Source organism: Oreochromis niloticus, linkage group LG8, assembly GCF_001858045.2.
Source record: "Oreochromis niloticus isolate F11D_XX linkage group LG8, O_niloticus_UMD_NMBU, whole genome shotgun sequence".
Lineage (NCBI taxonomy): Eukaryota > Metazoa > Chordata > Actinopteri > Cichliformes > Cichlidae > Oreochromis > Oreochromis niloticus.
Window position 1 is genome coordinate 1,547,781 of NC_031973.2, and position 23,273 is coordinate 1,571,053.

General features: G+C 47.0%; 1 protein-coding gene across 2 annotated transcripts in view; it reads left to right on the plus strand.

The window, feature by feature from the left end:
• Positions 1 to 206: 206 nt before the first annotated feature.
• Positions 207 to 23,273, plus strand: part of stxbp4 (syntaxin binding protein 4) — a 47,554-nt gene continuing 24,487 nt past the window's right edge. Inside the window, exons 1-5 of one of the 2 annotated variants that reach the window (XM_025909902.1) lie at positions 207 to 497; positions 16,079 to 16,152; positions 16,298 to 16,393; positions 16,497 to 16,566; positions 18,636 to 18,710. In XM_025909902.1, coding sequence (XP_025765687.1) covers positions 442 to 497; positions 16,079 to 16,152; positions 16,298 to 16,393; positions 16,497 to 16,566; positions 18,636 to 18,710 — 371 coding nt within the window. In that variant the 5' untranslated portion in view covers positions 207 to 441. The remainder of the gene's footprint in view (positions 498 to 16,078; positions 16,153 to 16,297; positions 16,394 to 16,496; positions 16,567 to 18,635; positions 18,711 to 23,273) is intronic. The other variant, XM_013273974.3, reaches the window with a different exon arrangement.

The window sequence follows — 23,273 nt, forward strand, 5'->3', positions numbered from 1 at the left end:
CTACCGGGTCTCTTAGTCTCCAGCATTTGTCTGGAGGTTAAATGTGAGCCTGAACTGAACTTCCTGTCTCTGCTTACAGGTGATCTTCACCCACAGAGGCTACATTTCAACACATTTAATCTCCTGTTTAATGCTCTCATCCTGCAGCTGAAGGAAACTTTAAAGTTTGGTTAGTGTGTGTGTGTGTGTGTGTGTGTGTGAGGGACGGGTATCAGCGCGGATTAGTGAGTAAAGGTAAGCGTGTCTCTCCCTGTCTAGGCGGATTTCCATTCCTCTCCTCTCTGTGCGGTCACACACACACCGTCCCGGTTTGAACCGCCGCCGCCGTCTCTTCTCATCTCATCGTCTCCTCCTCTCAGCCGCCCGTCTCACTCCTGTTTTTTTCTTTGTGTGTGTGTTTGTGTGAGAGCTCTTTATTTGTTTGTCTGAGGCCATCGTGCGATGCCATTCCTCCCCCAGGACGCTGAGCGATTCGATGGGCTGTCTCTACTCTACTGGTAAGCTAATTCTTCCTCTGCTCCTCCTCCTCCTCCATCCTCTCTCTTTTTTTGTTTTAATAGAGAAACTTGTCTCCTGTACATGCTTCAGTGCTTTTGTTTTTCTGCCTCGTTCTCGCTCTCTGCTCATGTGGGTCGCAGACTTCAGAGGTGAAGCAGGTTTACAGGCTGCTTGGCGCCAGATGCCGCGGAGTTTAAGTCCACATGCTTGTACGCAGTTCTGGGTCAGAGACGCTTTAAAGGACAATGCAGCGCTCGCTGCTCCGCACAGATTTCCATTCTTATTCTAATGTTTTGCCTTCCACCAGATTTTAGTGGCACATACTTTTTTAACCCAGTGCTCCGATTTACTCATGTTGCACCTGAAGGTCACACATTTCAGATAAAACAGTACTGCTGTCATTGGGTGAAAGAGCGAGCAGAATGAACTCTTAGCTTATGAGAACCTAAGTTTGGCTGCAAGTACAGATGATGTTTTAATCCTGTGAATTTTCTCTGTTGTTGTTACTCGTCTTTGCATGTCTTTGCATGCGTGAAAGCTTTCGATAGGCCAAGTTAGAACTGCACAGTTTAACAAAACGTGCGTTAATAACAGCCGAGAAGCTCAAACCAGAGAATTTATTCTAAAATGAACAAACGAATACCTGCACGGACTCTGAGATTATGGGCTGCTACTATAAAATGGTCCATCTCTGACAACCATCCCTCAGGTCGCAGACTTACAACTTAACGCGTCATCACCCCTCCAACACGACAGCTGCTTGATTATAGGAAAACAATCATATCAGCTGTAGTTGTGGAAGGATAATTTAAATTAAAGGCATTAAAAGTTGACATAGGGTCAGGAATTAGTCCGGACCTCCTGCCGGTCTACCTCCGCAGTGGGGTGAAGAGAGGTCCAGGGATCAGCACGCTCACGTGCCTCAGGATCGGTCCTTATGTAATGTTTTTCTACTCTAACTGATCCTTAGTACTTCTCTCACGCACATTTGAATCGATGTCTTGTCTAAAACATGCAGGCACACATTCACAGTCACACTGCGATGAGTCCATCAGGGTTCAGTGTCTGGCCCAAGGACACTTTGGCATGCAGAGTGGAACATCGAGGGATCAAACCACCAAACCATGAGTGACCCTGATGAAAAGACATCCAGTGACAGTCGTTCCACGTTTTCACCTACAGAAAGCTTCGGTTTGCCTCCTCTGGATGAACGTTGTTAACCTCCATTATTTTAGCTGGAACTGAAGTAAACAACAAACATGTTCTGGGTTTAGAAAGAAATAAAAATGCACGGCTGTAAAGGGAGCTGCTGCTGATGGACAGACTAGCCAGGTTAGGTGTAAACACATGGATATCACCTGGTTAGCTCAGATCGACTGATAGTATATTACAGTATTTGAGAGAACAATGACAGTACAACACCAGGTCTCCACAGAGAGGAACTACATTCCTCAGAGAAAGAAACTCTTCACAGTCTGCTGTCCTGTGAAAAACTGAGTCCATCCCATGATTCAACAGTAACACGTTGCAGTGATAGTTTCTGTGTGATCTCATCAGTACACCAGGGGGTTGTGGAGGAGTTTTGGTCCACTCTTCTTTGCAGTGTTGCTTCATTTCATTGAGGTTTGCAGCATTCATTCATGCACAGCTCTCTGAGCTCTGCAGCAGCTCCATTCTTTTCTTTTTCAGTTGTTCTGTTGGAAATCTGCTGCTGTGCTGTTGATGACCCAGTTTGGTCCAAGTTTCAGCTGTGGGACAGACGGCCTCACACTGGCTCTAGAATACTTTGGTATACAGAGAAGTTTACGGTGCACTCAGATCATCATCCCTCCACCACCGTGCTCACGGTCGGTATGAGGTTTGGTTTTATCCAAACATGCTGCTGTGCATTAAGGACAAACATCTCCACTCTGGTCTTGTTTGCTGCAGACGCAGATGCTTGCTTTGTTCAGACGCAGCTTTACAAATGTAAACTTTCTGCTTCAGTCATCTGAGCACCTTTAAGCAGCTCTAATGTAGACTCACCGTTATTATACACAGCATGTTAGGTCCAGTTTTAGGGCTACAGAACTGCATTAACTCTCCATGGCACAGATTCAACAAGGTGCTGGAAACATATTGACGTGTTCACTGTTTTGGTGTCTCCCCGTATCCTGATTCAGCGATATGAATGTTGGACAAAACAAAACAGGAACTGCAGTTTTCCAAGTGTTATGAAGTATTCAGCTTGACTGTATTAAACAGCATGACTCCTGGAAATCAAACAAACACACTCCACGATAAACCTCCATTACTTCCTTTTATGTACTGGCTGTGAATGAGACATGAAAGTGAAACGTGAACCAGCAGCTCGGGTTTCCTGCACAGCTTCCTGTGTCTGGTAATAACCTGTCAGCGTATGGATCCATCCCCATCACTCATGCCGGTGAACACATCTGCTGCGCTTCACCGCAGGGAGTCTCCTCTTTGTGTTCCCCCTCTCGTGTTTTTATTTGATACTTGAACATACAGAGAAAGACGGCAAACAGACAGGAACAGATTAAATATGCAAACACCAAACAGTAATCCTCACGCTGTGCAGCTCTCTGCAGATTTGCATAGCTCACGGATCAGCGTGCATTTTCATCAGTTTGGACTCAATAAAAGAAGTTATCTGTTCATTTGGCTGCACAGATATTTAACACAACACTGAAAGCAAATATTCAAACCTGAGCTAACTTCCTTCATTTTCATGTTATCCTCTCTTTGCTGGAACATTTGAATGAAATTAAATCCTGGCATTCAAAGCTGTTGGTGGGGTTACGCTCAAGCAGCAACTTCAAGGGCTGAAAAATGAAGTGAGCCAGAAACTGCAATTCTTTTAATGTCCACATAAAGGATGTTCAGTTTAAATGTCCGACTTCACAGCAGCAATAACATCTAAACTTAAACCAGCTGAGGTCATTTTCCCAAACTTTGGAGGAGACTTCACTAAGTGGAATTAGTCTGTGTGATGAAATCATGCAGTCCAAGGATGCAGCTAATCAAGAAGAAGACAAATAAGAATTCGGCGATTTTTACCTTTCAGTTCTCAGTCCTCATTGGTTTTTGGATTTAAGGTGTCAGATACAAGTTGGTGTAACTCTCCAGCTGGTTGCAAAGAGGTGCACAGTGCTGCTTTGGTCTCTAGCAGAATCAGCATCACATGTTGCTCACGTGGAAGAATAATTCACCAAGCGCTAGTGACACTGTGAAAATGCTGACGCAAACTGGAGACCTTTCCCCTTCAAAGTAAAAGTTCCACCTTTCCACCACTGCATGTTTTCAAGTTACACTTTTCCTCAGAGTGTAAATGGTAATATTTTGCAGAAAGGTCTGCATCGTCCATTAAAAACTTCAGCTGCTGGCAGCAGTCTGCCTCTGATCAAAGCAGTTGCAACCAGGTTTTTGGTGCAACCGATCTCACCCAACAGCCTCCTGAAACCATCCACAACCACTCCAGGAACACACATTTTTCCCAAGTGGACAAAGAGCTGATGAAGACTGTGAAGGAAGTGCTAGAAGACTTTAACCTACCATCAGGTAAAACATTCAGTCATCTGTGCGAAAACAGCTGCCTGTGGACAAAGGCCCTGAGGTGGGCTCAGTTAAGGTAAAACTTTGTTAGCTTTGAATGGATCCCTTTAAACCAACAACATTAAACTGGTGAAAGTTCCATTATTTCATTAATGACCAGTTACTAAAAGTAGAAAAAGGTCGTGTGAAACTGTGAAACATGGATCTGTTTAATATCTACATAACAGCACAAATCCTCGGGGACATCTCTTTCAGTTTCAATGATGCAGCCACTAAACTAAACTGCAGGTTTAAGTGGAAAGTTTTTTCTTCTGCAGCTAAAGCTACAGATGAGGTGCGTAGGTGTAGGCGATGGTGGTCCAGAGGCTCTGCAGCAGTGTTAGCGTGTCCTCGCTGGCGCCCGGCCTCTGTGCGATGTTAATCATTTGCGACAGGTCGTGCAGATTATCAGGTATTAAGTGATCAGTTTAATTGCTCCCTTGTGTCCCAGCAGTTGGCTTGCTGCACATTGTCAGCTGCTGTTGTCTGTTTGTGGGGCTGGGGGAGCTGCTGCTGTCAGGTTACGGATGTGGAAAGGTACGTTTGTTTTACGTGCAGTAGATAAACTCACGATAATGATTCTTCATCGCTGAGCCGGGGCCAGGCGGAAGCCAAAGGTTACACAGAGTGATCAGATCTGGCAGCGTCTCGCTGTACTGATCCAGGCTTACAGTGAATGCATCAAGTACCCGAGTGAGTCCGAGCATTTAGATCTGAGTTCATTTGTGCACTGATGTATTAGCCAGGAGAGATTCTCATTGGCCAAAAGAAAAATCAAACTATAAATGAACTATAATGGAAACCTATAACCTGAATAAAAGGAGACTCCACACCATCTTTAGGACACAGAATTTCACTGTGCACCAAAACTGGAGCTGTTAGCCATACAGCAGCCAAATGGTTGGACATTTTAACATGACTGAGTGGCCTTTAAAGGAGCTGCAGGCTTGGGCACGTTCACGCTGGCTTAATTTTTTTAACGAAGCCTGCTGGTCACCTGATCTAAGCACTGATTGGAAAAATGTGCTCAACTCACGCTTCATCGTTAACAGCTTCTCGATAGAGTGCCACACACACCAAGTTTATTTCAGTTTATGAAACAGCTGCTGAGAAATGACCTCTGTTTCTGTTTAGCTGTCATATTGAAGAGGTTTCCATGTTTTCTGTGGCTTTGTGCTAACTTTTGTGAAGTCTGGAAAAAGAAAATGATGACCTGTGAGAAAGGTGGAGACTCCAATATGACCCTCAGGTAACATCTAACAGTAACAGTACAATAAACAAAGAAATAAACAGACTCATCTGGGATGGTGGGAAAGAGCCTGTGGCCCCAACGTGTTGGTCGGTTTCTGTTCAAGCTGAGTAACTCGACAAACGTAGAATCTCAATTATCAGCCATTTGGTTTCACATGATTTATTTATTTTGCTGATTATTGATCTACTTTGTTGATGAATCTTCTGGAAATATTTGGTTAGCGTATGTAGAAGTGATTATTAGTCACTGGTTGCTCGACTGACGTTTGCTGCTTAGAAAACTGTCCGGCTGTATGATGTGCGTGCATCGGGTCTTCTTACAATATATTTGGTTCCTTAAGATGGATTATGATTTCAAACTAATCCTCTTCACAGTGTGACCTTGACTTCACTGTACATTATCCCTTACATAACACAGTATATGTGGGGTCGCCCTGAAAGCCGCACTGCTCAAAGCTTCTGAAGAACTGAGATAATATCACAGCTTTGAAACTGCCCTCACACGACGTCTCAGCACCTGGTAGACATCCTCAAATGCTTCTCAGCACATACAGTGGAGGAAATAAGTATTTAATCCCTGCTGAGTTTGTACGTTTGCTCACTTGCAGAAAAATGAACAGTCTCTGATTTTTATGGTAGTCTAAGGATCTTGGAAAGACTACGATGACCTGGATGACTGAGAACCTTCACAGACAGATTTTTATGGTAGTTTCATTTTGATGGAGGAAAGGCATTCGATAAAAATTATATAATGACTTGATGTCAGTGAGTGAAATAAACCAACCAGAATTCAGGTTCCTACAGACTGCCTGTTAACCCATGTGGCACACAGACTTCAATCAATCAGTCACTTACAGATACTCCTGATCCCAAATCACTATTGGTGTGTATAACACACACTTGTCCACAGAATCAGTTTGATCCATTCTAACCTCGGAGCCACGGAGAAGACCAAAGAGCTGTTAAAGGACATCAGGGAGAAGATTGCAGACGAAACCCAGTAAGAACGTGACAGCTCACTGGTGACAGCTGTTGATGGATTATTGAGAAATGTATGTCTGTGAAGGTTCTCAGTCATCCAGGTCATCGTAGTCAAAGGAGTTTGCAAAGAAAAGCGTCTGGACTTCTTTGAGTTGCTTGAAGACGTTTCACCTCTCATCCGAGAAGCTTCTTCAGTTCTAAGGTCAAATGGCCGAGAGTCCCAGATTTAAACCCAGTGGGAGTTTCCCCCCCAAAGAGGGACAAAGGACCCCCTGGTGATCCTCTAATCACATGAGCCAAGGTGTGAAAGCGGGTGTGGTACCTAATCAGCCAGGGTTTCGGGTGAGCTCATTGTGAAACCTGGCCCCACCTTGTCATGTGATTTCCTGAGGTCAGATGGCCCAGGATGTGAGTGGGCGTTAAGGCGTCTGGGGAGGGAACTCAAAACTGGATTATAGATGGCAGACAGTTGGTGTCGTAAACCACCACCTCTGTTCAAAGATGGTCGCTCACAGTGGACATAGATGGCCTCTTTCACTCCTCTTTCAAACCATCTGTCCTCTCTGTCCAATATGTGAACATTGGCATCCTCGAAAGAGTGACCTTTATCCTTAAGATGCAGGTGGACTGCTGAGTCTTGTCCTGTGGAGGTGGCTCTTCTATGTTGTGCCATGCGCTTGTGAAGTCGCTGTTTGGTCTCTCCGATGTAGAGGTCTGGGCATTCCTCACTGCACTGTACAGCATACACCACATTGTTCAGTCTGTGTTTTGGAGTTTTGTCTTTCGGGTGAACCAGTTTGTGTCTGAGTGTGTTGCTGGGTCTGAAGTACACTGGGATGTCATGCTTGGAGAAAACTCTCCCGAGTTTCTCTGATACACCGGCTACATATCCTGGGCCATCTGACCTCAGGAATTCACATGACAAGGTGGAGCCAGGTTTCACAATGAGCTCACCCGAAACCCTGGCTGATTAGGTACCACACCCGCTTTCACACCTTGGCTCATGTGATTAGAGGATCACCAGGGGGTCCTTTGTCCCTCTTTGGGGGGATACTCCCACTGGGTTTAAATCTGGGACTCTCGGCCATTTGACCTTAGAACTGAAGAAGCTTCTCGGATGAGAGGTGAAACGTCTTCAAGCAACTCAAAGAAGTCCAGACGCTTTTCTTTCCAAATTCCTTTGATTGAGAAATGTAGAAATGAGAGTTTATTATTGACCAAGGAACTGGGCTCTGAGCATGTCTTTGCTCTCAGCGTATGTTACAGAATAGACAACATGCAATACTGACAATAACAACATGTGCAGCAAATTTATATTTATATGTGCAGTGGTGCCAACATGTGAAGATGTGGAATAAATATAAAATGAACATCATACTCTGGAGCTCCATCCAAGATCTCATCTTATGGGTGGTGGATCTGCCCAAAACTACACAGGAGGATCTGGTAATGATCTGAAGGCCAAGAACATCATTGGTAACACACTGCACCATAATTGACTAAAGTCTTGCAGTACCCACACTCAAGACGGCACATGTACAGGCCTGTCTTACGTCTATCAGTGACCATCTAAACGATTCGGAGAAGGCTTCGGAGAAAGTGCTGCGGTCAGATGAAACCAAAATCAAGCTCTTTGGCATCAACTCTACCCGCTGAGTTTGGATGAAGAGACATGGTAAGGTTGCAGGGTGACTTCACCACATTGAGGAGCCAATTGACAAGGCCATGTACCATCAGCCAGAACACTGAAGATGGATAGTGGTTGGTTTTATTCACCAGCATAAAAATGACACAAACATACGACTAAGGGAACAAAGGAGTGGCTAAAGAAGAATATTACCACTAACCCAGTCCCCAGAGCTCAGTCCTAAAGAAGATCTGTGCATGGAGCTGAAGCTTCGAGTTTCCAAGCAGCAACCAAGAAACCTAAAGGATTCAGAGAGTTTCTGTAAAGACAAGTTGACCCTGTCTCCCCCCCGAGATGTGAGCAAATCTGGAGACCCACTACAAGAAACATCACACCCCTGTGCAGAAGCAGCTGTTTCTCCACCAAGTACTCATGTTTTGCTTGGAGATCAAATACGTCTTTGACTCAATGACATTAAAAGCAATTTATAACTTTTATGTGATGTGGGGGTTTTTTCTGGATTTTTGATTGTATCTGTATCACACCGTTAAAATAAAACTACCATAAAAATTAGAGAAAAAAACAGATTCAGCAGGAGATGAAATTATTATTCCCTGCGCTGTATCAGAGCAGCTAAAGGTAATCTGAATGCACTCTAACTACACTCACTCCTTTCATCTATAAACAGCAGTGACTCAGTGTCATTGGAATGATTTTCTGTAACTCTGATCATGATCCACTCAAAACCTTAAAGTTGTTTTGCTTTATTCTATTTATTCTGCTGGATGGTTTTACTTTCATCTGTCAAACTGTAGGACACTCTTCTTTCAGGAAGTCTTCTCTTTACACTAGGATAATGATATGTCTACTTCCTGGAGAGTAGGCTTCACTTGGTTGGGTCTTGCTTCTGAGGCCTGTTTCCATCAATGATATTAACTGTGTGTTCTTTAGTTCCAAGTTGTAGGAACCTCATTCTGTTACGGTTTGGAGGAGGACTCAAGCGCAGGACTCCTGTTCTGATGCTCACAAGAAGGGTTTATTTACAATGCACCAGGTGTATATACAAGAATGTGCGGGGGGGTGCTATATACAGCTGAGTGAGGGGAGAAGGGGTCTCCAGGGAAGTCCAGGGGAAAGCACGCGTTCTTCAGAATATCCACTCACACGATCACAGGCTCACACTCCGACACTGCCACACGGGAATCACACGGGGGGAAAATCCAGGGAGCTCTGTAGACAGGGAGACAGGGTTAAGTACGACGCACACACAGGAAAACACTCTTAACTAACTTGCTGTAGCTTGGCTTCACTAACGCGTGGTAGACAACGATCCAGCGACGAACAGCAGTCACCTCCTGGCTTAAGTGCTGATCACCTTAACGAGACCCAGGTGTCTCATCTCCCGAGGGCGTGGGCCGAGGGCGTGAACCCACAGTGAGTTCCGCCCCGGCGAGAGAGAAGAGGAGAGAGAGAGGAAGAGAGAGTGCTGATCAGCGTGCAGCTGATCCGCCTGGCCGTGACAGTACCCCCCCCCCCCCCCCCGACGGGAGCCTCCCGGCGACCCCCAGGCTTGTCAGGGTGAGCCGCATGGAACGCCCGCACCATACCGTGGAGGACAGAGGACTAGAGAGGCACGGCTTCACTTGTGACACGTGAAAGGTGTTATGGATCTTCATATTCCGGGGCAGTTTGAGGCGGACAGAGACAGGGTTAATCACAGAGTCGATTTCAAAGGGACCAATGAAAGTGGGAGACAGTTTCTTGGATTCAGACCTGAGTGGGACGAATCTGGTGGACAGCCAAACCTTTTGTCCAGGTGCGTAGGTGGGAGCAGGGGTCCGGTGGCGATCCACCAGGCGCCTATTGCGTTCCACCGTGCGGAGAAGGGCGGCCCGAGTCACTCTCCAGGCGCGCCGACACCTCCGAAGATGCTGTTGGACGGAGGGAACAAAGTGCTCACCTTCGACGGCTGGGAAGAGTGGCGGTTGGTAGCCCATGGACGCCTCGAAAGGGGACACACCGGTGGCAGAGGAGGTAAGGCTGTTATGAGCATACTCAATCCATGACAGTTGCTCGCTCCAAGTTGACTGGTTAGTGGATACCAGGCACCGGAGAGCCGCTTCGAGCTCCTGATTGGCACGCTCCGTTTGGCCATTGGTCTGTGGGTGGAAGCCAGAGGAGAGACTGACCTGAGCTCCGAGGGCACTGCAGAACTCCTTCCAGACACGTGACGTAAACTGCGGTCCTCTGTCTGACACAATGTCCGTGGGGATTCCATGGAGGCGAAAAACGTGGTCCGTGAGTAGCCGGGCGGTCTCTAGAGCGGTGGGGAGCTTAGGGAGGGCGACAAAATGAGCAGCTTTGGAGAAACGGTCCACAATGGTGAAAATGACAGTGTTACCTGATGAGACGGGCAGACCAGTGATGAAGTCAACAGCGATGTGCGACCAGGGGCGACTCGGAGTCGGCAGAGGTTGGAGGAGGCCAGACGGTGGTTGATGGACGCTCTTGTTTTGAGCGCAGGTCGAGCATGCGGAAATATACTCGCGGACGTCTTTGGCAAGGGAAGGCCACCAGGTGAAACGTTGAAGGAAGGTAATAGTGCGGTGGACCCCTGGGTGGCAGGTGAACTTGGCCGTATGAGCCCAATGTAACACTCGTGACCTTACAGAGGAGGGGACGAAGAGCAACCCTGGAGGTCCCGTTCCGGGGTCTGGTTCTGTCCGTTGAGCCTCTCGAATGGCCGACTCGATCTCCCAGGTCAGAGCCCCGATTACACAGGTGGGCGGTAGAATGGGAGAGTCCCGAGCTGCGTCTTCGGAGGCGGCAAATTGGCGTGAGAGGGCGTCTGGCTTGACATTACGGGAACCGGGTCTGTAAGTGATCGTGAACTGAAATCTAGTAAAAAACAGGGCCCACCTGGCTTGCCTGGCGTTGAGGCGTTTTGCTGCTCGAATGTACTCCAGGTTCTTGTGATCGGTCCAGACCGCGAACGGCTGGGCAGCGCCCTCAAGCCAATGGCGCCACTCCTCCAGGGCTAGCTTGATGGCTAGTAGTTCTCGATCTCCCACATCATAGTTGCTCTCTGCGGAGGAGAGACGGCGTGAAAAGTAGGCACAGGGGTGCAGCTTACCTCCTTGCCGCTGGGAAAGCACCGCCCCACTCCAGCGTCCGAGGCGTCCACCTCCACAATGAACTGCAGGTCGAGATCAGGTTGGACGAGAATGGGCGCCGAGGCAAAGCGGTCCTTCAGATGGGCGAATGCTCGTCGAGCCAGCTCATCCCAGCGGAAGGGAACCTTGGGAGAAGTAAGACGGGTCAGAGGCAGGGCAAGTTTACTGTAGTCGCGAACAAAGCGACGATAAAAGTTGGCAAACCCCAGGAAGCTTTGAAGCTGTCTACGGTTGGAAGGGGTCGGCCAGTCAACAACGGCCTGAACTTTTGCAGGATCAGTTTTGAGGTTACCATGATCGATGACGTGGCCCAGGAAGGCAACAGTTGAGACATGAAACTCACACTTCTCCCCTTTAACAAAGAGACGGTTTTCGAGGAGACGCTGAAGGACTTGCCTGACATGGCGTTGGTGGTCGGCGACGGAGCGGGAGAAGATGAGGATGTCGTCCAAGTAGATGAAAACGAAATGGTCGATGAAATCTCGGAGCACATCATTCACAAGAGCCTGAAACACAGCTCGAGCATTGGTGAGACCGAAAGGCATTACAAGATATTCAAAATGGCCCAGGTGAGTATTGAAAGCCGTCTTCCACTCGTCTCCCTCCCTAATCCTCACCAGATGGTAGGCGTTGCGCAGGTCCAACTTTGTGAAAATGGTGGCACCCTGGAGAAGCTCGAACGCGGAACTTAGCAGAGGGAGGGGATACTTGTTTTTAACTGTGATGGAGTTGAGACCGCGATAGTCAATACAGGGCCGTAGACTCTTATCTTTCTTGGTGACAAAAAAGAAACCAGCGGCAACAGGTGAGGACGAGGGGCGAATGAGACCGGCGGCAAGTGACTCATTGATGTATTTTTCCATGCTTTCCCGCTCCGGTCGAGACAGGCTGTACAACCTACTGGTCGGGAGTGGCGCGCCTGGGAGGAGGTCAATCCCACAATCATACGGCCGGTGAGGAGGGAGGGAGCGTGCCTTATCTTTACAAAACACTTGCGCCAGGTCATGATAAACAGATGGTATGGAGGACAGATCAGGCGGTTCCGAAATAGTTTTACTGGGTGATAGGTTCATGGCGGGGGTGGCGGCTTTTAAACAGGACATGTGACACTCCTCCCCCCACCCCGAAATACTTTCCTTCCTCCAATCAATCACAGGGTTATGTAAACATAGCCAGGGATAGCCTAAGACTAGTGGCGTGAGCGGGGCTTTAAAGACATACAACTGTATGGCTTCAACATGATTGCCAGAAAGAGTCAGGGAAACCGGTTCTGTGACATGAGTAATGTCCGGAAGACGCTGGCCACTAAGGGCTGTGACTTGGAGTGAATGAGACAGAGGCTCCGTGATAAAACCTAATTTGAGCGCCAGCAAGGCATCAATAAAATTCTGTTCTGCCCCGGAATCGATCAGAGCGTCGAGAGAATGAGTCTTGAGACGAACCGTTAGCTTAGCTGCAATCATGAGACGAGGAGGTAACTGAGAACAGGTGACCTCGCCCACCCGTACACTCCTCACTACTGGCGGGCGCTGTCTTTTGGCCGAGCCGGGCAATCCATGGCAATATGGCCCTTGCGGCCACAATAAAAGCACTCACCGGCTCTCCAGCGACGATACCGCTCCTCGGGTGACAGTCTGGAGCGGCCCAGTTGCATGGGCTGTTCACCTTCCTCCATGCTGTCCGATGCGTGGCTGCCGCTAAGCGCGCCTCCCCCTGACATCGTCTCCATGCGCCCCGGGGGCCTCTGGGAAGTGTAGTTTCCGGTTCCCCGGCGCGCCCGTAGGTGCTCATCTATCTTCACACATAGCGTAATCACATCAGACAGGGTCTTAGGAACATCCCTCATCATCAATTCTCTCTTTAACTCATCACAAACATTATTCAAGAGAGTACTTATCAATGCCGACTGCCCCCACCCAGTCTCTTCGGCCAAGGTCCAGAATTCGACCGAAAACTCCGCCATACTCCGCCTCCCCTGCTTCAAATTTAACAGTCTGTGGGCGGCCGCCTCCGCTCCGGTGCCCCTCTCAAAAACACTTTTAAATTTGGTGAGAAAGTCCTCGTAAGAAATCTCAGGGGCTGTTCTTAAAACGGCTTGCGCCCAGTTTAATGCCTGCCCACGTAACAGTTGAACCATAAAGGCGATTCTGGCCCCGTCTGTCTCATACGTTCTTCGTAACTGACGGAATTGCAGCGTGATCTGAGTCAAAAATCCACCACATTTATTGAACTCACCCGAGAAGGGCTCCGGCGCCGGTAACGATCGCTCTGGAGGTTCAGTGGAAGCCGGTGCAGGGGGAACAGGTGGAGCGGCTGCAGATGGATTCGGGGCCGATAGCTGAGGGGAAACAGACGGAGGAGGTGAGGGTGGGCTTACCAACGGTAGATGTTGAGCTAGGACTTGAGTGAGTGCAGCCAGTTGTTGATTTATGTGCCAGAGCATGTGTTCGTGGCGTTCCAGAATTGCCTCCGGGGTGAGGACGGGTTGCTGGGTGGGATTTGAGTCCGCTGAGTCCATGATGGCTGGATCGTTATTGTTACGGTTTGGAGGAGGACTCAAGCGCAGGACTCCTGTTCTGATGCTCACAAGAAGGGTTTATTTACAATGCACCAGGTGTATATACAAGAATGTGCGGGGGGGTGCTATATACAGCTGAGTGAGGGGAGAAGGGGTCTCCAGGGAAGTCCAGGGGAAAGCACGCGTTCTTCAGAATATCCACTCACACGATCACAGGCTCACACTCCGACACTGCCACACGGGAATCACACGGGGGGAAAATCCAGGGAGCTCTGTAGACAGGGAGACAGGGTTAAGTACGACGCACACACAGGAAAACACTCTTAACTAACTTGCTGTAGCTTGGCTTCACTAACGCGTGGTAGACAACGATCCAGCGACGAACAGCAGTCACCTCCTGGCTTAAGTGCTGATCACCTTAGAGAGAAGAGGAGAGAGAGAGGAAGAGAGAGTGCTGATCAGCGTGCAGCTGATCCGCCTGGCCGTGACACATTCTGGTTGCACAGTTTCAGTGTTGCCTGTTCCTCTTGCTCTGGGAGCTTCTTTACCTGCAGCTTGTAGGTTCACAGCAACAGCTTCCAAAAGCAAACGCTGCTTTGGATCTTTGTTGTTTGTTTTATCTCCAAGCATCAATTCATCCAACCATCCATCCAACCATCCAACCAACCATCCAACTAACCATCTAACCATCCATCCAACCATCCAACTATCCAACCAACCATCCACCTAGTCAACCAACCATCCACCTAACCATCCAACTATCCAACCAACCATCCAACCATCCACCTAACCATCCAACCAACCATGAAACTATCCAACCAACCATCCAACTAACCATCCACCTAGTCAACCAACCATCCACCTAACCATCCAACTATCCAACCAACCGTCCAACTATCCATCCAACCATCCAACTATCCAACCAACCATCCACCTAACCATCCAACCATGAAACTATCCAACCAACCATCCAACTAACCATCCACCTAACCATGCAACTATCCAACCAACCATCCACCTAACCATCCAACCATCCAACTTTCCATCCAACCATCCACCTAACCATCCAACCATGAAACTATCCAACCAACCATCCAACTAACCATCCAACCATCCATCCAACCATCCACCTAACCATCCAACCATGAAACTATCCAACCAACCATCCAACTAACCATCCAACCAACCATCCAACCATCCACCTAACTATCCAACCAACCATCCACCTAACCATCCAACTATCCAACCAACCATCCAACTGTCCAACTATCCATCCAACCATCCATTCATCCATTCAACCATCCACCTAACCATCCAACCATGCAACTATCCAACCATGCAACCATCCATCCTAACCTAACTATCTGAACTGCAAACATGACTGTTAAATCAACATATATATGAAAAGCTTTCTATCGCAGCTGGTCGAAGCACGGTGTCCTAAACCTTTCCTAATCTAAAGAAAGGGCTTATAGGTAAAGTTGCAGAATTTATTTGGTGCTTGGTTTGAATCCAGTGGACCTCTGAAGACTTTTAGGTGGAAGTGATCATTGTCAGTCCTCAAGGGGGCAATATAATACACAAAGAACTAACTGGATCATTTTCATGTCCGCTGTATGAAAAAACATGTCATCTGTGCAGAGATATGTGTCACTAAAGAGAGAGCGAGAGAGAGAGAGAACAGCAGATGCACGGTGTGACCTTTGATTCGCTATTTTTGGAAGTGGTCAGCATGATTATTTTGAGTGTAGGTGAACAAAAATTAAAGGATCAGCTCTTTCTTGTTGCTACTCCCATAAAACTGACACAGCATCTGTTTCGATGTCTTTGGTGGGCGTTTGAGGGAGGCATCAAACTGAGCTTAGAGCCCAAAGATTTTTTTAAAAAGCCTCTGCGCCCAGCTTCAAGTATTCATGTCAGTCTGTCTGTGACAGGCTTTGCTGCCTCTACACGAACCTTTGAAACGCTCAGACATCAGCATGTGACTCAAACTGCCGCTCAGACCGACTCTGCACTGCCTCTGAGCTGAGACTCGAGAACGACCAGCAGACAGCAAGATCATGTTCACCACGTCCGAGGACTCTCTTCAGCTTTAATCTGAAACCTTCTCACCCACAAATCTCTCGGCAGGAGCACAAAATAACTGCTCCGTAATGTTCCTTTGATTATTTCTAATCACTGTTTGTGTTCGCCCGAGCCTCCAAACATCCAGGTCACCACATGGTTCAACCGCCTCGTCGTTTAGGAGGCAACAGATTTTATTGGTTGAATGTAGCCGGGTGGAGGTGGGAGGGAGGGAGGGAGACAATGCCAAAATCCTGTGATGATTTGATTATTTTGTGCAGCGGCGCTCTGAGGAAACAGAGTGAGAGGGGCTTTGGCTGAGGGAGGATGTTGATATGTGTTTAAATCTGTTGTGTTTTTGCTTGTTGCCAGGACAATCATGGGCCCGCACGGCATCAGCCGAGCCGTACAGAGGCTGGAGTTCTGCGACTGCAAGAAGGGACTCGGTGAGCATCTTTCCCTCGACCTTACTGACCTCTGAATCCTTATTAACCACTCCTCCTTCAGCAGCAGCTCAGAGTCTGAAAATGCTGCGATCGACTCCAAAGCCAGGCTCTTTTTTAACTGGAGCTCATCTGTGTGCGTTCACAGGTGTTAAAATAATTGGGGGCTACAGAGAGCTGACAGGAGAGGAGTTTGGCATCTACATAAAGCGAGTGATCGCTGGTGGGCTGGCCGCTCTGGATGGTAGCTATTCTTCTGGTATTTTTTGTGGATCGGTTATTACAGACGCTGTTATCCTCCTTCACTTTGCCTTCTCTCAGTCCGTCTGTCTGTCACTCTGTTCCAGGTCGGCTTAAGTCAGGTGACCTGATTTTGGATGTCAATAACATCAGCCTGATAGGGGTGACCAATGAAAGGTGAGTCTGACTGTTGAGGTATTTTAGAAAATGCAGCACGGCGGTCTGACATCACTTGTTTATTTGCACTGTTTGAATTGTGAAGCTGCACGGACTGTAGAGTGTTGGTTTCCATCACACTTTATGTGAATGCTGCACGTTTGCAGCGTCAACATCTGCTTTAAGGTCTTCAACATGTCGGCATTTTTGAGTAAAAGTGACCATATTTGGACAAGAGCGTGGAGTGTTATCAGCTACTTTAGCTAATTCAGTTCAGTTTTATTCATATAGCTACAAATCACAACAACAGTCTTTTCTAGGCTCTTTAGTTTATAAAGCTAAGACTCTACTATAATACAGAGAAAACAACACCAACAATCACGTGAATTCCTATTAGCAAGCGCTTGGAGACAGTGGGAAGGAAAAACTCCCCTTTGAACCTAAGTTAGTGTATGGGAGCACAGACACAGATACTTGCTAATCTTGCTAACATCAAAATAAACTCGTACTGCACCAAAGCTGTTAGTACAGTGACCTCACACCAGCCACGTTATTGGTCACATGATGTCATTAAAAAGGCTCCAACAGCACAAACACGGTCCAGTTCAGGTGAAGCAAGCAGACGGCTAGCAGCTACGGCCGCCAGTGTCACCATCCACCTGCCACTCAAAGAGGCCACACCCCTAATGATGCAAACTACAAGCCTTAGTGCAATTTAAACAGGTGATCTGTAGAAACATTCTCCTCTGTAGTGTTTTTATAAAGGGAGAAACTGCAGTTAATGTGCAGGAAACAAGGAAAACAGAAAGTTTTCTGTTTTCTGTTTTTTATGTCATGTTTAGCATCGACCGCTAAACGCAGCAGTTTCCTGATCCCGATTTTTGTCTATGACAGACAATAATCTCACCTTCACTTTAAAAGCACTGCAGGTAATTTAAACTGCAGCCCGAGTGTTCATTCAGAGTGCAAACTTTGTTTATAGCAGACTAAATCTAAAATTGTTTCAGCTGACTAAAGTCCAAAGGCACGTCTAACCTCGTTGCACCAGGAGATTACTTCTCATTGGATAACTTCCAAACTCGTCCCGCCTTTCTGCTCAGCTTATTTAGTTTTGATTGGATCTCGTTTCTCCAGAATATTTTCATCTCGTTTTTATTCGTTGACAAAGGTTGATGCATTTCATCACAGTTTGTGTCCTTGTGATTAGATTTTATTTTGTTATCATCTTGTTTTCATCAGAAAAAGTGTCATTGATGAAACTTACTGGTCAAAACTGACACTGGATGGTAGTCGGCCTACCTGCTGGAGTATGGTTTTTATAAGCTGAAGACACCAATGTCATAAACACTGATGATAACCAAGTATCACAGTTCCGGTTAAACTGTTTTATTCTTTAAACAGAAGCTCAGAAAGTCGTAGATGTAACGACAATTACAGCTATTGATCATCGGCCACATGACAGATACTAAAGTCCTTTCGAACTTTTAAATAGTTCAATTCAATTCAATTCAACTTTATTTATATAGCACCAAATCACAACAACAGTCAAGGCGCTTTATATTGTACAGTAGATCCTACAATAATACATAAAGAGAAAAACCCAACAATCATATGACCCCCTATGAGCAAGCACTTTGGCGACAGTGGGAAGGAAAAACTCCCTTTTAACAGGAAGAAACCTCCGGCAGAACCAGGCTCAGGGAGGGGCGGGGCCATCTGCTGCGACCGGTTGGGGTGAGAGAAGGAAGACAGGATAAAGACATGCTGTGGAAGAGAGACAGAGATTAATAACAGATATGATTCGATGCAGAGAGGTCTATTAACAGGCCCAAAAAATGTCTAAAATAACAACCAGCACACTTATTGCAGGACTGAGGTTAGTTCATGATGACTAGGTTACTGTTAACTTTTGGGCTGGAGTCAGTTGCTGTCAGCATCTAGTGGCTGTCGGTGGTACTGCAGTCTACTTGTCCAACAGCTCCACAGAGGACGTTTCCACCGGGCAGAGATGTCCTTGAGTTTCACACATGTACTCTTTCTCTTCCATCACACGCTGTTAATGTTTACTGCTCAATTCTGCTTCCTGATAGGGCGGTGGAGATCTTAAGGACGGCCTCGCTCTCCAATCACATGTCCCTGCTGATCGCCAGAGATGAGGAATCCAGGTAAGGAGGTGCTTTTATTCTGAAATTATCCCTCTGATTTTTCTGCTTTTTCTCTCTTTGGCTCAGCTGAGCATGTTTTAAAGTTTTCTGAGGTTATCTGAGGACAAACTCGGTTTGTCTGACCGTGATGATCTGTGATCAGCAGAGCAGCTGATTGAAAGTCATCTAAAAACAGAACATCTGAGCTGAGCTGCAGGGGTGACTGCCAGGCCGGGGGTTAGATGCTGACAGTCAGGGTTATATTCCTGCAGAGGGTGGACAGACAAGAGAGCGTTAAAGTGTTCAGGGTCACAAGTTCAGGTATGCAGACACTTCTCCAGTCACATTTTTAATGACTGAATGGAGCATTTAAGCTTCTTACGCTCCCTCGTTCAGTGTGAGTGGAGGAAAAGTCGGGTTTTAAGCTTTTTCTAAAGTGGCTCTTCATAAAGATGGAATCTGCTTTTATTCCCACTGAGACGACGCTGATGTTCTGCAGCTCCGAGGACGGGCTTTTAGCTTTCTGTGCTCCTGGAAACGAGGCTCGTCAGTGGTTTGATTCGCCCTTGCAGCGAGCTGTGAGGTAAACTGACCTGGCACTCTGCTGGCCCCTGTGCTTTTCCACGTCAGCTCAAACACAGCCTGACACAATAGGGACACGGGGCTGTCTGTCCACAGGGTCTCTGCTCTGGGAAAGAGCTGCAGCTGCTCAGCACAGAGACATGACCGGGAATCAGACCGCCTCGGTGACATCCTGCTGCACCGGGCGCTCAGCAGACCGCCGCCTTTCTCTGTGGGGAGACAGTTACGTCATGAAACTGTACCGTCAGTCTGTGAAAGCAAGATACAGGTTTTATTTGTTTTTATGAACTGGATTCACTTCAAGGGTCAAACATGAAAAATGTCATTAACACTGCAGTTCCTCTGACATCCAGCAGAGGCTCCAGCAGCGAGTCAGTCCTCATAGACGCCCATGTTAAAGCTCTACAGAAGAAATAAACATAGTTATAACATGTTTAATAGCTCGCCTGTTTATAGGTTTAAAGTTGCATCATTAGGGGTGTGGCCTATTTGACTGACAGGTGCTGTTGCTTTGTGGAGCAGTAGTATAGTTTATTACACAGTTTTCCAGCCAAGCCTGCTAATGTTAGCTGCATAAGCATTTTATATTAAATTAACCAAAATGGACTCCAAAAAGGAGCCTTGTAAATCCAGTAGGTGATGGTAAGGTGGTTCTTTGACGTACTGACGGCTTTTTTTAACAAAACTCCAGCCTGCATGTTGTTGATCCTCAGCTGAGATACTGAACCCTGAGTTCCATCCATCAGAGTGTGTGTCTGCATCACTGTGTTTAAAACAGCACTTGTGTTAATGTGTGTTTGATTTGAAAAGCACCATATTAACGCCTTACGTTCTGAGTCCAGCCAGAAGCTCACAGGTTTGAAACAAATGTTCAAAGGTCAAACAGAAATAGTGGCGTAGTGCTGCAGGATTTAACTGGAACACTTTAACAGGTGTTCCACATCACAACCAGAACACAGGTGAGCTGCGTCTCCTGTTGCAGACTGACTCAGACTGATTGCAGGTATTTGCAGACCTTTGCTGATCTGTTTGAGTTTGCGGTCACTCTGGACGACCTGTGCAGTCACTTTGAAATCAGCAGTATTGAGGTTGAGCTCAGAGGTCGACGATGTTGCAGGCTCCGCCTCCTCACAGCCAGTTGGACACCTCTGCTGTATACGATTGGCTGAGTGCAGCTAATCTATGGGGACAGATCGGTGTTAAAATAAAACTATAAATGATTTTATTTGTATTTCACAAATTAACAGCAACATCTATATAATAATAATAATAATAATGGATTGCATTTATATAGCGCTTTTCGGGACCCCTCAAAGCACTTTACAACACCACTATTCATTCACTCTCACATTCATACACCGGTGAAGGCAAGCTACAGTTGTAGCCACAGCTGCCCTGGGGCAGACAATTATAAATACACACTGCTAACCTTAACATAACTCTGACCTCAGTCTCGGATCACCACACGTTCATTTTAAATGAGCAGAGAGGCCATGGGGACGGGTCAGGAGTCATCACCGGTGTCCTCGGCAAGGCTCAGAGCCCGCGGAGGAACAGAAGCTGATTTAAAGACAACAAAGAGATCAGCAGCTTACAGCCGCTGACAGGAAGTGACGCGTTGTTGTGACTGCAGACGAAAGGTCGTCCCACCTCTGGCACAGAGTCCTTTCATTTTCATCCCTATTGTTACGAAACCTGTGTGTCTGTGTGTGTGTGTCTGTGTGTGTGTCTGTGTCTGTGTGTGTCTGTGTGTGTCTGTGTGTGTGTGTGTCTGTGTCTGTGTCTGTGTGTCTGTGTGTGTCTGTGTGTGTCTGTGTCTGTGTCTGTGTCTGTGTGTCTGTGTGTGTCTGTGTGTGTGTGTGTGTGTCTGTGTGTGTGTGTCTGTGTGTGTGTGTGTGTGTGTCTGTGTGTGTGTGTCTGTGTGTGTGTGTCTGTGTCTGTGTGTCTGTGTGTGTGTGTCTGTGTGTGTCTGTGTGTGTCTGTGTGTGTGTGTGTGCGTCTGTGTGTGTTTCTGTGTGTGTGTGTGTGTGTGTGTGTGTGTGTGTGTGTGTGCGTCTGTGTGTGTTTCTGTGTGTGTGTGTGTGTGTGTGTGTGTGTGTGTGTGCGTCTGTGTGTGTGTGTGTGTGTGTGTGCGTCTGTGTGTGTTTCTGTGTGTGTGTGTGTGTGTGTTTGTGTGTGTGTGTGCGTCTGTGTGTGTTTCTGTGTGTGTGTGTGTGTGTGTTTGTGTGTGTGTGTGTGTGTGTGTGTATACTTGCCTCACAGCTCGAGCTCCATTGTTGCCGCCTTTTGTTTCACACCTAAAACTAATGATGATGATTATCTGCAGCTGCACGGCGGGTCGCTGCTGAGGACGCCGTGATGCAATCAGGCGGGAGGAGGGAGGGGCGGGTGGATTTGGTGTCCTCGCAGGTTCGGTGGAGAAAACCAGAAAAACAAGCGTGGAGTTTAAGCTCATTGATGGAGGCTTGAATTGGAGGGAATATTGTGGAAGATTATTTTTAAGCTGTTGTGCAGACGGTCGGGGGGCGGATCCTCGGGTGGTTCGAGGACACGTTTAAAAATCGATCACTGATCTGATGAGTTTTTCTCTTTCTTTCATGTTTTGAGTTCATTTAGGTCTCTGGGTTTTTGCAGTCTATGACCACCCCATCACCAACCCACCCCCACCCCCCACAGAAGAAGCTAAACGTTAGCTCCGAGTCGTTCACTTGGCTTCCTGTTCGAGGTCTTTAAGCTGTCCCACTGCAGGCTGGCTGTTCACGAGCTCATCGTGGAGCTGGTTCCAATCCTGATGGGAACTCTCGGCTTCTGGGTTTCACGTTTCCGTTGATCCTCGACCGCCTCATTTTCTTAGTTTCCCTCCAGTTTTCCTCCACACATGTGACATTTCCCTGTCACTGTTTCTTTTCATGTTTCATTCCAGCGTCTGTATTCCTGTTTCGTCTCCCCCTTTACACTCAAAATAAAACTGCCCTAAAACGCTGACTGTGACTAACTTACTATTATATTATTTCAATATTTTCCATATTGTAGTAACTACATATTTATAACTGCAGAGTAAACTGTTACATTTAATGGAATCTGGTCAAATGAAATTTGGTAAATTAAGTTTATTCCAAGCACAGTTTCACTCTGAATGATTGATTTGTGTTTATTGAGGGTGAAGAATCATTTTTCTGAGGTTATGACCTTCAGGTCTTCAGGACGGCGTCCTGGTCTCTGACCGTTACGCGATACTTCCTGGTTGCTTTGCCTGACGCTCCACGTTTGACCCCATCCTTCAAATACATTTGATTTTGGACTTTATCCTGGTCTCCACTGAAGCTCTCACAGATACAAACAGTGTTACGTGCTCCGTCGTCCCGTCGGGGTGAAGAGTCATATGACCTGCTGATTCATAACATACTTTCTGTCTTTTTATTCCAGGTTTGCCTCGAGGTGATCTCTCATGTGATTGGTTAGTGGTGTAAAAGGAAATGGTGGATGGCTGCAGTTTAGACTTCTGGCTTTAACATTTTCTGTGTTTTTTTTAACATACTTAAAGAATTCCAGTTTTTCCAACAGCTGTTTGAATGAAAGCTGAGGTTGGATGGAACCACAGACGTCTGATCTCTGAATGGTTTTTCTCAATGATCGTGCAGATCCCATTAAAAAGGCATTAACAGCTGATCAGATCAGGCTCGGATCAGACCGTGATGGCTGATGGTTTGAGTGAGACTGACGTCCGGTTTCCTCAGCGTCCATGTGAGGGAGACAAACTCTCACAGATCTCACAGCTCGCTCGCCTCAAACCTCAAACGCCTCAGTGCTGAACGCCGTCCAGCGCAGGCCGCCGTGTTTCCAAAGTGAAAGACATGAAAAACGATGTCTTTGAACTGCAGCTCATTCAGCACGCAGCAGGACCATCATTTAAATGAAGCACATCTTTAATGTATGTCAGCTCACAGCCTCCAACAATCATCATTAAGTGCTTTTCTTCATATTTCCAGGAAAGCCCGACTC